General features: G+C 41.4%; 1 protein-coding gene across 2 annotated transcripts in view; it reads right to left on the bottom strand.

The window, feature by feature from the left end:
* Positions 1–9638: 9638 nt before the first annotated feature.
* The window catches only part of ADK (adenosine kinase), a 259216-nt gene continuing 250958 nt past the window's right edge, over positions 9639–17896 (bottom strand). For both annotated transcript variants that reach the window (XM_063307666.1, XM_063307667.1), the window contains exon 11: positions 9639–10610. In XM_063307666.1, coding sequence (XP_063163736.1) covers positions 10486–10610 — 125 coding nt within the window. In that variant the 3' untranslated portion in view covers positions 9639–10485. The remainder of the gene's footprint in view (positions 10611–17896) is intronic.

The following is a 17896-nucleotide window of genomic DNA, read 5'->3' as shown; positions in this document are numbered from 1 at the left end:
AGCAGGCTTCTCCATCAAAGTTGCTGGGCTTTTCCTAAGTCACCCAGGTATACAAAGGACGGGACTCACAATGCCACCAACTAGCAGAGCAACAATTTCCAGAGCTCTAAAGCAGACACTGATCCCCACTGATCAGGTCTGTATGCCAGGATTCAATTAGCTCCCAAAGCGCTTGCCCCATAGCGCTTCTTAGCTAATCTTGGTTAGGAATCAGGTGCAAATCTCTCCCAAGAAAGGTTCTTCTTCTTTGTCCCTATAAATCACTGTAAGCATTTTTTTATAAGAACGAATGAGCTGAAATTCATCTTACAGGTTTTGCAAATGAGAAGCTTTTAATGCTACTGGTCTTGCAACTATCCTCTCTTTCCTTCTTTTGACCCCTTTTTTGTCCCACAAGAGGTTACAAATGGAACATGAAGTTCTCTGAATTCTGTGTAATATCCCAGGAGTGAAGCACGGTGATTGTTTAATAAATGCTTTGTTGAAAGTGGCACATGGCTTTGCCAGGACAACCCAAAGGTATAGCTAACAGCAGAACCCAGTTTGGGGCTAACATAATCAAGAAAACGGAAAACATGCAGCAGCCAGAATGATAATATTGCTTTTGTAATGGGTACTAGAGTATGGGTCATTGGCATGGAAAAATGAAGTGCATGTTCTCCAGGTAATAATTATACTAGTTCCAGCATCACCCTGAAGTAAACTGTCTTGAGCATGCAAGCCACTTGATATTCTCTATAAATCATAATTTTGGCAAAACTAATACTAAATTCTGAACACCTGTGGCATGTAAGAGATGCTGATTACAATCCTTGACTTTAATACAGTGATATCAAGCATGAAAGTTGACAATGTCCAACTTAGTATCCATGCAGAAACTTTCCAACCATTTGAAGGACACAAGGAGTTAGGATAAAGTTTTTCACTCTGAACTTCAAACACAACTCTGCAAGTCAGTTAGCACTGCCCAAAGAGCAAATTACAGTCCCATTAAACAGTTCAACCGGTTCCATCAACTGAATGACAGATTACTCAAGATTTTTCCTTAAGGCAAAATATATACATCCTGAAGCAAGAAAAACAACAAGGGCACAAGTCTGTTGACATCAGTTGGCAAATGCGGTTTGCCTGTTTGAGGTTTGCAGGAATTCAGTCCCACTGATTTCTGTTTCAAAACTCCTCTGCATCTTTACATCTCTCCTGCTCTCAGCGGCATCCGCAAGTAGGTAAAAGGCAGCAGATGCTGGACAGAGCCCTGCAGCACAAGCCCCGGCCCTTTTGGGACACACGTGGCTGTCCGCCTGCAGATGTTGCTACCTGCCGCGTTCGAACAGGCCTTAAGTATCTGGCTTCCTTCTCAAGGTGCTGCTCCCGTAATAGGCAGATACCTGGTGTTTTGATTGCTACCTGACAGATCTTGTAATATTTGTATACACGTTATCTCTGTGAAAATAAAAAATTAAACTGTCAATATGTTAGGAAATATGAGGAAGATTATTTTAAAGTAACTTAAGCATGTACTCCTTGACTAACCTGAATTTTTTAAAAAAGTATTTTAATATCTGTTGAAAGTAGATCATGTTTACAGTAAAAAAAAAGTCTCTGAAGAATAGATTCTAAAACTGTTATCTCAGCCATTTTGCAAAAGATCTGTCCCAAATATGTGTAATTATCGTGTTTGTCAATTGAAGTGCAGGCAGTTTCAGGGAAGTTCTAGTGTGTTCTATCATGTTATTTCTTGTCTTTTTTCTTCTTTTCTTTTCTTTTCTTTTCTTTTCATTTCATTTCATTTCATTTTAATTTTCTTACTTGGTATACCACTGACCATCAAGGCCTCTCACCAATTTACATTTGAAACAGATTTAAAATTAGGACATTAAAATCTGTTAAAACAGCAATTAAAGCCAGTAAAAACTAAGACAGTCTAGACACTTCTAAAAGTCTTGTGTCTGTTTGATTCTTTGTAAGCTTTAACTGGGCAAAATGGTGCATTATAGGCCAACAGTTTTTGAACCAAGGTACCTCAAATGGGCTAACTTATAGAAAACATCCAAAATTCGGGACCAATGACTCCAGTGGAATTGAAATTTGGCAAATTTTATAAAAAATTTCATGAATAAAAATAATCATAAAACATTTTATGATGTAATACAAAATGTCATAAACTATTTCCTGTGCTCAACTCCTGATGTTTGACTGGGCTATACAGTTCAATATGAATGACATGGGCTACTTTCAAGGCAGCTACATCTCTGAATGTCTCCCTGAATTTTTAAGAACTTTTCCAGTACATTAGATTTTCCGCCATTGTTGAAGGCATTGAGGAATCTGGTAAGGAAATATCTCTGAAACAATGACCCAACAGGTCATAGGTTATCTAGTTAATAACTAGAATTAACACTCAGGAGTTAAAACCCTATCCACAGTTAATAGTTAAATACAAGTAGGTGTATTTTAAGGGCCCTTTGAAAGAACTGGGCTACCAATGGCCAAAGGTAACCCCAAGTTGCTGAGTAGAATCTGCATCTAAGCTGTGTAGACCTTGAAGATAATAACAGAAATTTTATTTTGCCCAGGAATGAATTTGCAGCCAAGGTAGGACTTAAAGGAGAGATATCATATGGGCCTTTCCAAGACCAGCCTGTCTGCTGTGTTTTGTACCAACTGAGGTTTCCAGACTAGACACCAATGCCATTCTAGGTAGACTTCATTATCCTAAGTGGGGCTGGAGATTTCAGAATGATGAATGTCACAGTTTGACATTGTGCTGCTAGCTCCTCCCCTTTGGGGGTGTGATTTCCCAGAGAAAAGGTGTGGGGCTTGCATCACAATGCCATGGTACCGCTTTGGTACTGCTCTGTTGCCTCAATCTGGAAACCAAAAGGATATCAGGTTGAGAAGCAGTCCCCAAGTGCATGCTGACTCCTTCTGGGAGAGTCTAACACCACTCAGAGCAGGAGGATCAACCACCTCTCTGGAATGATGACCCCTAATCGATGTGTTGCTCTAATCTGGATTCAGTTTCAATTTGGTCCGCTAACCGCAGGCAGGCACTCAGAGGAACCGCACCATCTGTGAGGAACGGAGCAGAGTATCTTTGACAGACTGTCAGTGCCTGAATGGTCTGTTCTTCATAAAACCTCAGCTGATTTTATAAGGAATACAATTCGCATGGTAGGACATTGAAAGTTCTAATTATCTTAACTGTAATGTTTCCACAATGGGATATAATACTAAGCAGCGGTTGTAACCTGCAGCCTCTCTTTTGGGACATCTACGGCTAGGAAGAAGAACAATACATTAAATCTGAAAACCATAATAGTTAAAACTCACTTTACTAAACGGCTTCATTGGCTGATCACTTGGAGCAACCAGAACTACGTCCAATGTGTTTTCACACCTCGGTGCAGCTGAGCCTGAATTTTCCAACTATGGAACAGAAGGCAAATCTGTAATAAATGCTTCATCTTTCCCCAATCATCACAAATTATTCACATGAAAGATCCTGTTTTCTCTCTTGGACTCTAATGAAGCTCCTGTTGAACCAATTATTCACTCACTATTCTTTTATTGTCTAACAAGGAAATCTATGAAGCATCATCATTAGGAATAAGGCATGATTTGCTTGGATTTTCCCCTCTTTGCTTCCTATTAGCTCTAAAAGTCAGTGCTTTTATTGAGCAATTTGCAAGGGGACCAACTGATGGAAAGTGATAAAATGAAACGGTGGCTACCGGGCTCAAAATGAGAAAGTCCATCAAATTACTACCCCTAGGATTATGCTTTTTGTGATATTGGATTATTTTTAAATTGACAAAATCCTAAAAATAAACAATTGAATTGAGATGGGAATGCTAAAAAACAATACTTATACTTTGGTGGGATAATTAGCAATTCAATTTATACTGTGTCCTTCAATCATCTTCCTAAACAGCATATATGATTTAAACTTGATATTCATTTTTTTCAACAGCAAATGACCTGCCATTGGACAGCTCTGTGTGGAAATTTTAAATTGTGTCTTCTTTTTTCCTTCCTTTTTCTTTTTCCAATCACCTGCACCCAGGTGCTGTTTTCTGCTGAAAGGTGTAGGATTGCAACCTAAGATGTAATGAGGAATAGAAGAGGGCATGTTTAAAAGGTTCAGATGATTAATAATTAACAACTTTCTTTCCTAATATTCTCCAATGGGTTCAGGATAAAGCACATGACATCATCCTTTTTTTATCCTTAAAATGTTCTTGTAAGGTGGAGTATATCAGAATGTAACCCTGTGAAAAGGTTAATCAAGATAAATTATTGATCATTTAACAATCAACTAACTAATTAACTATGTTAATCAATTAACCCCTGTTCAGGAGGCTCTCCGGTCAGTCACTCATGTCCTGGTCATCTCCTGTATAGACTATTGTAATGTGCTCTACATGGGGCTACCCTTGAAGAGCATCCGGAAGCTACAGCTGGTTCAGAATGCAGCCACGTGAGCAGTTTTGGGGGCCCCAAGGCTGGCGCATATAACAACTTTGCTGCGCAAGCTGCATTGGGTGCCAGTTTGCTTCCTGGTCCAACTCAAGGTGTTGGTTATCACCTTTAAAGTCCTACATGGCATGGGGCCAGGTTACCTGAGGGACCTCCTCACCCCTGTTACATCGACCTATCCCAACTGGTCAGGCAGGGAGGGCATGTTATGGACCCCGTCCATGAGAGACTGTCGATTGGCAGGGTCCAGGAATGGGGCCTTCTCTGCCGTGGCCCCTGCCCTTTGGAATAAGCTACCCCCAGAGATAAGGCAGGCCCCCACTCTCCTGGCCTTCCGGAAGGGGCTTAAGACGTGGCTGTGCCACCTCACTTGGGGCGGAAGAGGGGATAGTTCGTTGTGGGGGTGGCTGGCACCCTGACGCGGCCTCAGGAAATTTTAACAAGACTGCAATTTTGCCATCTTGGATTTATATATTATACTTTATATTTAATATTTAATATTTTATAGTTCTTATTATATTTGTAGATTTATATTTTTAAAATGCATTTTTAATTGATATTCAACTGTTGTTTCAAATCTTTTGTAAACTGCCCAGAGTCATTTTGAGATGGGCGGTATAAAAATACAATAAATGAATAAATAAATAGTTTAATGCCCAGTAATTATTAAATATTAATGTAAAGTATGCTTTTAATTTATGCTGTCATTCACAATTATTTTTTTACCTCAAACATACCCAAGAAAAAATAGATCAGATACTTAAAATAGCATGGACCCAAGATGGCTTAGAACATAGTTTTATCCAGGGATATCAGGTGGGGTTCTCAAAATCCAAGTTTGTGGGTTAGACTGTGTAATCAAAGTCCTGCCTGGTTTTTATAGACAATGAATGTAAAAAGGGGCAGGGCTTCAGTTGGACAGTTATGGCTGCCATCTTGACTTTTTTGACTCTATCTCCCTGTTTTATGGTTTTTATCAAGGGATAAAACAGTTTGAAAAGGCTGTCTCTTGGTAGCAAGGCAACTGGTCTATTCCCAAAAGGCAGCCAAGATTCTTCTTTTGGAAATGTAAGGTAAACACCATTAAGACAGTGAGATAAAAACCACAAGGAACAATGTGAATCCGGGATCAATTTCTTATCCAGTTCTTAGAGAAATAGGAGGCAGAGACCTTGACCGGTCAGAGGAAGATAGTAGCTGCCTGGGCTGAACTGTAAATCTCGGTTTCTAGATATAGACATCAGCTTAGTAACTGACAAGCATGTCTCTGGGGGACTGAAATGTAAGTGTTCCTGATTTTCTCTACCTCTCACTAAAAAAAGGAAAAAACTAAAGAATGTTGTGGAAGGTATTATTGTGACACCCCTGTAAGACTGTAGCTCTGGTGCTACCATGCACTCCAGGTGTTTTTGGGCAGAGACTGTTGCATATCCTCCCAGTTGTGTGAGTGCCTGTCTTACTTTTTTCTTCTTCTTCAAGATTAAACCATAATCCCATTAACCCAGGGATATCTCTAAAGGCTCTGATGCTTTTGTTGCCATCACCAACTCTTTCCTGGTTTCAACATTCTTTTGTTTTTTTCCTCTCTCTCTGTATCTGAGGTAACGTGATTAGGTGGAATGTGGGGAAGATATAGAACAGCATGGTCACTTTGCTAATGGTGAAACAAGGAATAGAGTTAGCTTTTATTAAATAACTTAAAATGGCTTGCATACAGTTTTAGAACTGGATTAGAATGTGCCAGTGGGCTGCCAATCCTTACCTTTCCTAATGCTGAAGATGTACTCATAAGCCTGTCACCAGGAGAAATGGAGGGTCTCCTAAGCTAGGGATCTGAGCTTCCATCTTTCTAACCCCCACCCCAAATCCCTCTGCAAACTCTAGGGAGGTGTCCTGGGTTACTGTGATGGAGTGTCCACCAGGCCTGGGAACATGGAGGAAAGAAGAGGAACATTATTGAAAAGATTTCTTAGTTTAGGGAAGGGGAAGAACATAAGAAAGGGACTCCATCTTAATTATGCTAGGTATTGATTGATCTGGAGAATTGCTTTGGCAGGCTTTCAAGCTTTGTTATGATGTCCTACTAGCAATAAAGATCATTCCACAAATGCAAGTGATTCTTCTTTCCTGACTTTGCCAGCCATCACTATTCACCATAACTGTGCTGGTCCTGCTCCCCTGCATCATATCAGCCAATTAAATCATCACTGTTGTGTTTTCCTGGCAAGGTGGTGTTCTTAATCCAATCTGCAATACCTGATCCCGTCATCTTTCAAGATGATTCCTCCAAATCATTGGAGGCATGCAAACACCTCCTCCTAGTTCAGTTACTACCAGAAGATACAGAAATCGAACCATATCCTGTATGCTTCTATCATTTTTGTAGCTTTATCCTGCAAGGCTGCCTTCCCTGTTCCCCCACTCCAGAATCAAAATATAGAGAAGTCCTGACACAAGGCTTCTGGATGATGTCATCCAAGCAAAAAAGACAGATCAGATAGATGTGTGTTTAGACAGCATATCTGAAGTTCTGGGTAACATGAGAGGTAACTGAAGAGCCACTGGTTCAACATCTCACCCTTTTCTTGCACTGTGCAGTTCCTGAAACTTCTTTACTCAGTAGTAAAGGTCAGAAAGTTCAAAAGAGAAAATTGTATAATTTTACTTGGAAATGAAACTCCTGCAAGCAAGCATTGGCCCCACCCAAATTTATTTCAAAGGTTTCCTCTCTGTCAAGACAACTCTCCAGGATTAAAATCCACAAATTCATGCATATAAAAGAAGATAAGAAAATCCCTGTAGGATCAAACTAAAGTTCATTTAATCCAACTTTCTAGTCCCATAGTCCCCAGCCAGGAAGATAAAAAGGCAACAGCTCTTTTCTGTTGCTGCTCACCACTAATTACTCCTCAGTGCAGGATCTGAAGGAGACAGATAGGTGTCATCACTATTAGCCGCTGGTGGACTAATCTTTCATTGCTTTATTTAATCCTATTTTCTAAACCACTGGTTCCCTACCTTCAACCCCCAGTAGTTACTGGGCCATATTCCCTTCCTCCCCAGCTAGGCTGAGCAATAAATGGGGATTATGAGAATTGAAGTCCAACACCTGGAGACCAGTTGTTGTCCAATAATTCTAAATCCCTTTTCCAGACCTTGCAGGAAGACAGTGCAATCTTGACCTGCAGCGGTTTGGCACTTTCTGCTATTCTTGTGGCTCTTCGGCAGCAATACTGGAAAAAAGGCACATATTTTATCTCAGAGTAGAGATGCTGACTTGAGGTAATAGACAACTGCAAAACTATGGGAGGGAAATTAATTCTTGTGCTTGTGGTGTTCCCCAAGGCACCTATGCCGAGCAGCTCATACAGAATGCCTTTCCCTCAGTGGGTGAGGTCTGTGTTAGATGGACCAACAGGGGCCACCTTGGGTCTTCTCTACCAGAGAATGCATGAGGCAGCTCCTTCAGCTCTATGCCTTTTCCAAGAGGGGAATACACATGAGGCCTGAAGCTGAAAGAGATGCCCTGGGTCTTCCTATCAAAGAAGCATGATGAGGAAGAGTTCAGCTGATGCGCATCTTCTCTGACAATGTTTTGGAGGTTGGCATCTCCATTATGAAAGATAGCAATAAATAAAACTGTAGTAACTAGAAAAAAAGCTGGATTGTTCTGCACCATTGGATTAGGGCTGTGGGTGAAGATTCCCATGCCTGCTTTAAACGCAAGGCATTTAAAGAATCTCTTATGATTTATTAAATATTTTTAATTTACCTAATTTTGACCATTTAAAAATGCATTTAGTATAAATAAGAACATTAATTATGTGGTTTGCTACATTTCTAGACCGTAGGTAAGGAAGCCACTTTCTCCCTCCATATTGAAAGGTAACCAGTAGCATTGCCAAAGAAGGTATTTGTTGTCTTAGTGCAACCAAAGTGTAGCTACCACCCTTATCTCCTGATTCACATATAGACAATCACAGTACTCAAGTATGCAAAATGTAGCACAATGTACCCACAGCACCCTCGAGTTGTTTCTACAGACAGCACAGGTCAACTGCACACCAGCCTGGGCAATGACCTGCATGCAGAGCCACAGCACATTTGTGATTTGCGGATTTCTAGATGGACTTGGCTTCATTTTTCCTACTCATTTTCTCTCCAAGAAACCTGATTGTTCAGCAGCTTTGGCAGCTGACAGCTATTAACTGTCACACTCCAGTAACCAGGGGATAGAGCAGAGTAAAATATTTGCAGAGTATGGAGAGGCTGTCCTTCCTCCTGGAATCCACGGGCTGGAAGGAACTCCACCTCATTGCTATTCTGATCTCTTGCCTTTTCATTAGGCTTGAGAAATCGGTCAGCTCCGTTGCCACAACGGACAGCTCATCCTTTATGCCCGTTCAGTGACATGTGAATAACCAAGGCCAAACCTTTATTTTGGCTTCTTTGTGAGAGAGCTTACATTAATTGCCCTCCCTAAACAGTGAACTGCTACGCACCTCTGTTGGGGAGCATTATTTTTCTATTTCAAAACTGAAGTACTGAAGGTATTTTCTGTGCATGATGCAAGAGATGCAAGATTAACTCAACTAGTTGGGTGAACAAAAAGGGGAACAGATGTAATGGGGCGGCGACAGGCTCAGGGAGCGCACTGGTGCTTGGCTGTCCGAAGCTATGTGGTGCATTTTTAACGTATTAGCCACCGCTGTCTTACATTTTATGCTGTAAAATCTCAAGTAGCCAGCTTCTTTTTAAATGGAGCCACTTAACTCGGCCGTTAGAAAAGTTTTGCCTCTGAATACAGCTCCAGGTCCAGTTTCTCTGCAGTTCTATCTTGGTGCTGGAATGTTCTGAAATACTTCGAAATAAAGTCCGTTCTATTTCAATATTCTGTGGACAACCCCTAGATTTGAATTACTGTGTCAATATTGTCAGAATGTTTCTATTCAGTGCCCATCAACTTAATAGTGGCAAGGTTATAGGTTTCGGTTACTTAATTAAATATTTCCTTCCTTTCTAAATTACATGTTTTTATCAGCACCACCATGAATTGCAGTGAAGTAACACTGACAGGTTAATTCTTTCCACTTACTCTTATAGGAGTCTATTTACTGCAATATAACCTCATCACACAATTAAAAACCCAGAGAACTCCTGTATCACAATTCCTTTATTTATCAGTATCAAATTACATAGTAAATTACTTTGGAGAATGTCTTTCTTGAACACTGTAATACAAATAAAGACATTTCCATTATTTGACATACCCTATTGTCGTAAAACTGTGCGTTAAAATAAAACATTTCATTTTGGCGTGTCCCAAAGAAACAGCCTGCATGAGTGTTTCTGTACTTCATTTTCACACAATACATTTATACTTTTGAGATACAGCCACAGGTTCATAACAGGCGCATGCCTATCATGGGCTTTATTTATAACAACGTCCAGATCCCGCTCTGGAGAAATGAGATTCCCAAGCACTAATCCAACTTACATGAAGAACGAAGGTCCGGCCACTCATTTGAGGAAACTGCTCCCAAATCTATTACTCCAGATCACATAATCTTGGGTCATCCCAGAAATCATAGCTGTACTCCTAACTGCTGCAGGACAAGCAGGATTAAGCTGGGTGGGTAAGTAAAACCACCACATTAGGCATCAAGGAAAGCCCAACCCTTTCTTACACTTGTACCATTATTTCAGCCATTCCCCAACTGAATTATCTTCCGGTTGAGCTGAGCAGTGTTGGCCAGACTTGAGGACACCAGAAGACTATCTAAAATGGTTTCAGCATGCACTTGAAAATTGTGGGGCTGTTGGACAGGGTTCTGGAAACTGCATGCTGGATGGTCCGGAAGTCCAACATTATTATGTTGGGGGGAGAAGGGCATCCCACAGATGTGTCTAATCTCCAAGTGAACAGAAGTACAGAAACCTCAGTGCAGGGGAACTGGGGAAGGGGAAGTAGGCAGCATTTCCTGTTGATCCCTTGGCTTGTCAACATCATTTGAAATCAGGTTTCTCTGGGAAAGTGCAACCAGAACGCTTGATGATCACACTGGCGGCGTAGTGTCCACCACGGATGCACTCTGTCAAAGGCCGATCGTAGACCAACTGAGAAAGGAAGCCTGAAGGACAAGATGAAAAGAAAAAAATGCGTTAGGCTGAGCACACCCAACACACCTCCCCTCTGGGGTGGGAGCGAAGGGCTGTCATTAAAAACAAGGCAGGGAAAGGCTACAGAACATGGCTCCTGTGACTCTTCCCAACCTCTTTGCCAGCAGTGGCCATAGGAGGCTGGGTTAGCCTTCTTCTGTGTTGTGCCTGTGGGTGGATTTTTGCTTCCTCCTTATGGTGAAGCATCTGTGCGTGCAGGCTGCATACGCTGTGCTTTGGGCGATGTGACCAGGAGGAGGAAAGCAAGAGGAAGGATTAGAATGTCAGTGACCTTCTTGAGCCACTGTCCACCTGCCTCTCCCTGTATAAAGTATAAATTGTTCCAATCAATGGTAAAATGTGACATTGGGCTCGTGCTGCTTTACTCATAGCTAGTAGACAATTTTTTTAAGGATGACTGTAACTTACAGCTGTGCAAAAGTAACACCTATGTGTGGGGAGAGGGTAAAGTTTGCCTGGGTGATACAAGAGAAGGAAAGGCAGAGAAGTAAAACCAAGGAACCTGCAGAATAATATAGCACAGGAACCATGGTATCTCAACACCAACAGCTTCTGAGGATAAACTTGACACCCATATAGGATACCAACTATAACCTGATAGATATGGCTGAGAACTGATAGGGTAAGTCTCATGATTAGAATACAGCAGATGAATTCTGGCTCCAGTATTAGATGTTTCCATTGGCACCAAATAGGAGCAAATGTGATATAGGGAAAAATTATTAACTATACAGAGAGGTATCATAGGAGACTGCATTTCATTAATTTAATAAGATTTCTTAAATACCAAATCAAATATCCCTTGTTTTGGCCCCATTGGTTTTGTGTACTTTTTTGAATGCAGCCCTCAATTTTACCATCTAAGATCAAGTGTGGTCCTCAGCCTAATATGAATCCCTTAACTAGATAATATCCAAAGTCTTTTCTAGTTCTGTGATTGTTCCTCATATATTTTAAGTACATTCTAAGAAATGTGAACAATTAAGAGAAGTAATTTTCTCCTCACATTTTAGTGATTATGATCTTGGAATTGTGACAACTAGTATGATCAACCAGCTTGGTCATTAGCCTGAGGATGCCTGATTTCTAATTTTGTAAGTATGGTATGATTCTCACTATCAGAGATGAAATGTTTGATGAAGCCAAAACAGCAAGATATGATCATGGTATGCATGTTAAAAACATTCGGTGTTTTGCGTAATTAGTTTCATATTTTTAGAAGAAACGTACAAGGACTCAAGGCAATTTCACTTTAATGAAGAAGTGAAGAGCCTTGGCAGTTAACGGAAGTTCCCATTATGCAGAATGGTTTTCAACAACTCATCTAAAGAAACTTTGGCAGATCTACCTAAGGTAGAAGGGCCCCAGATTTGTTCTCATTAAAACAACTGGTTTCTGATAACTGAAACTTTGGTTTTCTCCAGTCCTGAGAAACGCCAAGCAACAATGTAAGAAACATGGGCTGTCTTTATGATTCCATATGACTGCTTTATTTATTATTGTTTTATTGCATTTGCAATTTTTTGATCTCATGCATTGTGTAGGTCGTCTAGAAAGTTGTTACTGGATGGCTGATCTAAGTAAGTAAACTTTTGTCAACTCCATGAGTAGGCTTTAAGCTAGAGATAGTCATATAAATACAAAGATTAAGGAATGTGTACAGAAGAAATTGCCTCCAGTGGAAAATATTCAAGGCCCAAAGAGATGAAAATGAATTACCAGGCAGAAAGAAAATACTTTGGGGGGAAATGCCACAAAAATCTCAATTATGCACAATGCTGCCAGGACCCTCTGGGTGCTGCCAAGGCAATCTACCTATCAAGTGTGTTTGCACTTCCAAAACTGAAGCTGTCTGTCTAGTCAAAGTCATACAATTCTCAGTAACACAGTGAAAACAATCTGCTCTTCACTAAATTAATGTGCATCCTTAAAGGATAAATTCCTGGATACAAAGACATGCGTCAGGCATGAAAATTTAACTGCCTTGAAGCTTGAAATGGGCCAATAAGATGCTTGGTGACTTAACCTTGTCATGACAGAATTCTTGCTGCATGATCCTCCTTTACTCCAAGGTTCTTCTCTTAACATTATTGTGGTTAATCCTGCACACTGCTTGGGCCACCCTAAGCTTTATCATGGGCATATGAAATTGGATTCAGACGGTGACCAGCAACCAGCGAAGCTGTTTCAACATGGAGCCCTGTGAAGCCCCAAGGAGGCCCCATGCATAACTTATGCTGCTTTATGCTAGATGAACTGGAAGTTTGGGACCATCCTGAAGAGCTGCCCTATGAAGATGGCATTTCAATAGCCCAGCTTTGAAGTAACTAGTGCAGGAGTCTCTGAATCTTGGTCTTTTTCCTCTAGGTATGGATGCTGAGAAAAAGCCCTCCTTGCCATGGATGTTTTGTGGCTGTCCAATAGCAATGCTGGATCAAGGAGGATCCCCAGTGAACAAAACTGATCCTTAAGAGAGAATGCAACTGTGTCCACAACTGGTAATTCAGACTCAGCTTATCTCCCACACCCTGTCCTTTAACCCTAGAGACATCTGGAGGCTCTGATGATGTCCAACTGTATAGCTGAAGACAGCTATCATTTGTATGGTTGCTGTGGAATGTGGAAGAAATAAGAGTTGGCTGTGAAGGGAAAGAAGACTGTGCTTCTTTCCCTTCTGAGCCCTAACTGATCCTGTTGCCTCAGGATATCCATTGTGGATTGTGACTTGAACAGGCATTGGTGGAACAGGACATCAGTAAGTAGTTCTGTTCAATACAAGGTATCTTTGAATCAGCTGGATCAGGCCAGTCACACATACATCTTAGGAGTGGCAGAAACAGAGCTATAAAATACTCCTGCTGATGCTTGTAACAACATCAAATTCTTGCAGCTTGAACCTGCTCAGTGTTCGACAGCTGGATATAAGATTGCAAAACTCTCTCAAATTTGGCATCATAGCAAATTTGATAACACATGCTTCAAATTCACCCAGGCATATCTGAAGAGTGGGATATTAGTTGGATATTAGAGAATATTTGTAATGTTGACCATCTATTTTGTTAATTTCTTTGCTTCTGACAATGTTAGATAAATAGTAACTGTTGCCTGCATACTGAAGTTATGCTAAAAGGGACTGAGACAGCCAACTTGTAGACTATGGGCCAAGGATTACACAACCTCAAGTTGGTAGGAAAGGAGAAATGCTTCACCTAATGGTTAAGGCAACGGGCTAGAAACCAGGAAGCTGTGAGTTGTAGTCCCACCTTAGGCATGAAAGCCAGCTGGGTAACCTTGGGCCAGTCGCTCTCTCTCAGCACAACTCACCTCACAAGGCTGTTGTTGTGGGGAAAATAGGAGGAGGAAGGAGTGTTAGGTATGTTTACCACCTTGAGTTATTTATAAAAAAAAATAAAGGGATAGAAAATAAAATAAATAAATACTACTGATGACAACTAGGTCCAAACCTGCAGATGATCCTTCTCAGTGGCTTCAAACAGATTTAATTAACATGGGAGACAAGATTAAACCTTGTGGGATCCCCAAGGGACCAAGCAGAAGTGTCAGCCTTACCAGGTAGACTAGACAGGAAACACAACCAGATAAGCTAATTCTACTTTATTGTAAAGCTATATTAACAGAATCTTGCAAGTCTGAAAGTACAATTCTCCTGCTGTCTCCTATACAGCCTGAGAAACTAGGGAGGGTCTCTTCTGAGCCTCTTGCCCTACTCACTATCCAGCTGTGGGCTATGCTGTCTCTTATCTGACCGTTCCCTAGGCAGCATCTCTTTGCCCCATCTCCCAACGTCTTTTCCACATACCATTAAAGAAGTCCACTGCTACCTCCTTCTGGTTGCACTTGAAAAGACAGGAGTAAAACCATCAACAGAATGCTACCTCCAACCCCCAATTCCCTTAAGTGTTCCAACTGTTCCTCAGACATCATGAAAAATAGTATGAAAATACTCTTTTGAAAAGCTTCAAATTCAATCTCAACTCCTTTTGGTTCTAGTAAGAGGGGAGGGACACAGCACCAGGCTGTGCAGAGCTCCAGATTCAAGGAATAGAATGTGATTTGAAGCACACTTAGGTGCACACACAGCATCAGCCAGGAGCACATTAAAGCGGCTGCCTCTTCTTCTGGATTTGTGTGGCTTCCCTCACAGTGCCATACAATCCCACATTTGCTTAAGATGTTCCTGACAAGTGTTACGTATGTACCCACATGCACTCAAAATCACATTTTGCCCTTCCAATCCTATTTTATTTTATTTATTTATTGGATTTTGAGGCCACTCAACTCCAAATAAACTCAGGGTGGCTTATAATATTTATAAGAATACATAATTTAAAGAAACATGACCACCTGAACATAAATAACATCCAGAAAAAAAAATTGAAAGGGGCTATACCCTAACTCAGTTCGATCTTAACTCCTGAACACTTGAAGAGTGGGAGCTGTATGTAAATGCGAGAGGATGCTGCTCCAGAGGGCCCAGGCTGTAACAGAGAAGGCGTGCTATCTAAGTCCTGGAGTGTGTCTACTCTGCCCAATTGTACTAGATGGAGTCAGGCACTCCCTTAAATAATCAGGCCCTATGCCATGAAGGGCTTTATAGGTGACAACCAACCCCTTGAATTGCACCTGGAAGCTGACTGGTGACCAGTGGAGCTCACAAAGCAGTGATGACACACGGGCATTAATGAGAAGCGCCCATAACTGCATGTGCATTTTGGATCAGCTGTACCTTCCAGATGGTCTTTAAAGGCAGCCCCATGTAGAGTGCATTGCAGGAGTCCAATCATGAGGTGACCAGGGCATGAGTGACAGTCTGAAGGGACTCCCAGTTGAGGAAAGGACACAAGGGAAAGCTGTGCAAAGACCTTCCTGGCCACAATTGCCACTTGTTCATACATACATACGTACATACTGTCAGTCCCAAGGTGTAGATCAGACCACGAAATCAACTCCACATTAAGACTAAAACTACTTTTATTAAGATTGGGTGTAGTAACAGAACCTTGCAAGTCTGATAATGCTTTACTTCCTCTCTTTCTTATTCTCAAGTGAATTAGGGAAGTGTCAGTCTGAGACATTTTCATAACCCTCCCCCACTGTTTGGACTTAAGCTATGTTTTGCTTTTTGTTGCTTTGGTAATGGATCTCCCCTCTCTCTGTCAAGACCATCCTCTTTACTCTCTACACAAACCTGTATTTATTACAGGCATTGATCAGAATACTACAATCAACAATAGATGGACAAAAATCCCACTGCTCTGATAGCAGCTGTACACAAAAGAAATCAGAATTGTTTGGGCACTTTATTAAATGGGGAGTAATAAAATGGACCCTTGCATCCTTTCAAAAAATACAATTTAGCAGGACACAGACTATGGTTGCAACAGACCCTTCTCCATAATGGCACAATCTTAGCTCATATGGATTTGTTTTGTATCTGCCCTCAGGAACCACCACAGGGAGTGCTTTAAAGTGTGCTAAGGTTAGTGCCCCATGGAGTGCCACTGGCTCTTTGAGCAGGAGATGCAAGTCCAGGAGAACCCCAAGTTGTGCACTAGTTTTGAATGGGGAAATGCAACCCACCCATGACCAAAGGTGAAAATGTCTCAGCCCCAGGGGGCCCAAACAGCCACAGCCACTCAGTCTTGTCAGTCTTGTACTGAATCTCTTCCTCCCCATCCAGACCCAAACAGTCTCCACATTTTGGGTCACTCAATTGGCAGCTTCACTTGTGCAGCCCAAGGTTTAGATGTACAATTGTGTATCATCAACATTCTGGGTGAGGTGAGGGTAAGAATGTTGAACCTTGAGGTGCTCCACAAGTGAGGGGCCACGGGCATGGCGATCTCTTCCCTTCTGTCAGCACCAAATGGGACTGATCGTTAAGGAAGTAGGCGAACCACTGCAGCACAGTGCCCCCCCCCCCATTTCTAACCCTCACAGCCAGTCCTGAAGGATACCATGGTTGATGGTATTAGAAGCCAGTGAGAAATCAAGGAGCAGAAGGATGGAGGCATGATCTCCATCCTGCCTCCACAAAAAGTCATCGACTACTGCTGTCTCAGTATGTACCCTGCCTGCTTTCGGCAGAGCTCTACACACCTCTCGGTAGTTGACGGATTAGAGTGCCAGAGTCGTTTTTTTTGCTAACAAAGTTGCTTCAAATCTACCTTCAGCCATTGCTCTAATAGTTTCATATCCATATTAAATTCATTACACCGCTGATTATTAAACGACCTGAACGTACAGATCCTGAGTATACACAATTGCTGCTCCAAGACAAAAATTGTACAGTTACGGCGCAGGTAGCCAGGTTCTGCACCGCAACGATGAACATTCGACACACCGAGAGGGGCCAACCTTTGTAATGTCTTGCATACCTCTGCAAACTCTTTATAATCCTATCTATATATATAACGTAGTCGCTATGTAGTTTTCATGTTTTATATCTCACATCTAATAGATTCTTAAAATTTTACACACTAGACTTTACATATAGAGTTAGACAGATAATTAGTGTACTTTACCTGAATTCAATATGTTTTTTATTGTATGTTTTTAATACTCTAAGCGTGACTATAAGACTGGAAAAAATCAACTTATATCCCCATACCAAAAAAGGGAAACACTAAAGAATGTTCAAACTATTGAACAGTGGCACTCATTTCACATGCCAGTAAGGTAATGCTCAAGATCCTGCAAGATAGACTTCAGCAATTCATGGAGTGAGAATTGCCAGATGTACAAGCTGGGTTTAGAAAAGGCAGAGGAACTAGGGACCAAATTGCCAATATCCGCTGGATAATGGAAAAAGCCAGGGAGTTTCAGAAAAACATCTCTTTCTGTTTTATTGACTATTCTAAAGCCTTTGACTGTGTGGACCATAACAAATTGTGGCAAGTTCTTAGTGGTATGGGGATACCAAGTCATCTTGTCTGCCTCCTGAACAATCTGTATAACGACCAAGTAGCAACAGTAAGAACAGACCATGGAACAACGGACTGGTTTAAGATTGGGAAAGGAGTACGGCAGGGCTGTATACTCTCACCCTACCTATTCAACTTGTATGCAGAACACATCATGCGACATGCTGGGCTTGAGGAATCCAAGGCTGGAGTTAAAATCACTGGAGGAAACATTAACAATCTCAGATATGCAGATGATACCACTTCGATGGCTGAAAGCGAAGAGGAACTGAGGAGCCTTATGATGAAGGTGA

Source organism: Candoia aspera, chromosome 6, assembly GCF_035149785.1.
Source record: "Candoia aspera isolate rCanAsp1 chromosome 6, rCanAsp1.hap2, whole genome shotgun sequence".
In the NCBI taxonomy this organism is placed as follows: domain Eukaryota; kingdom Metazoa; phylum Chordata; class Lepidosauria; order Squamata; family Boidae; genus Candoia; species Candoia aspera.
Note: the sequence above shows the minus strand (reverse complement) of the source record. Positions and strands in the feature narration are given on the sequence as shown.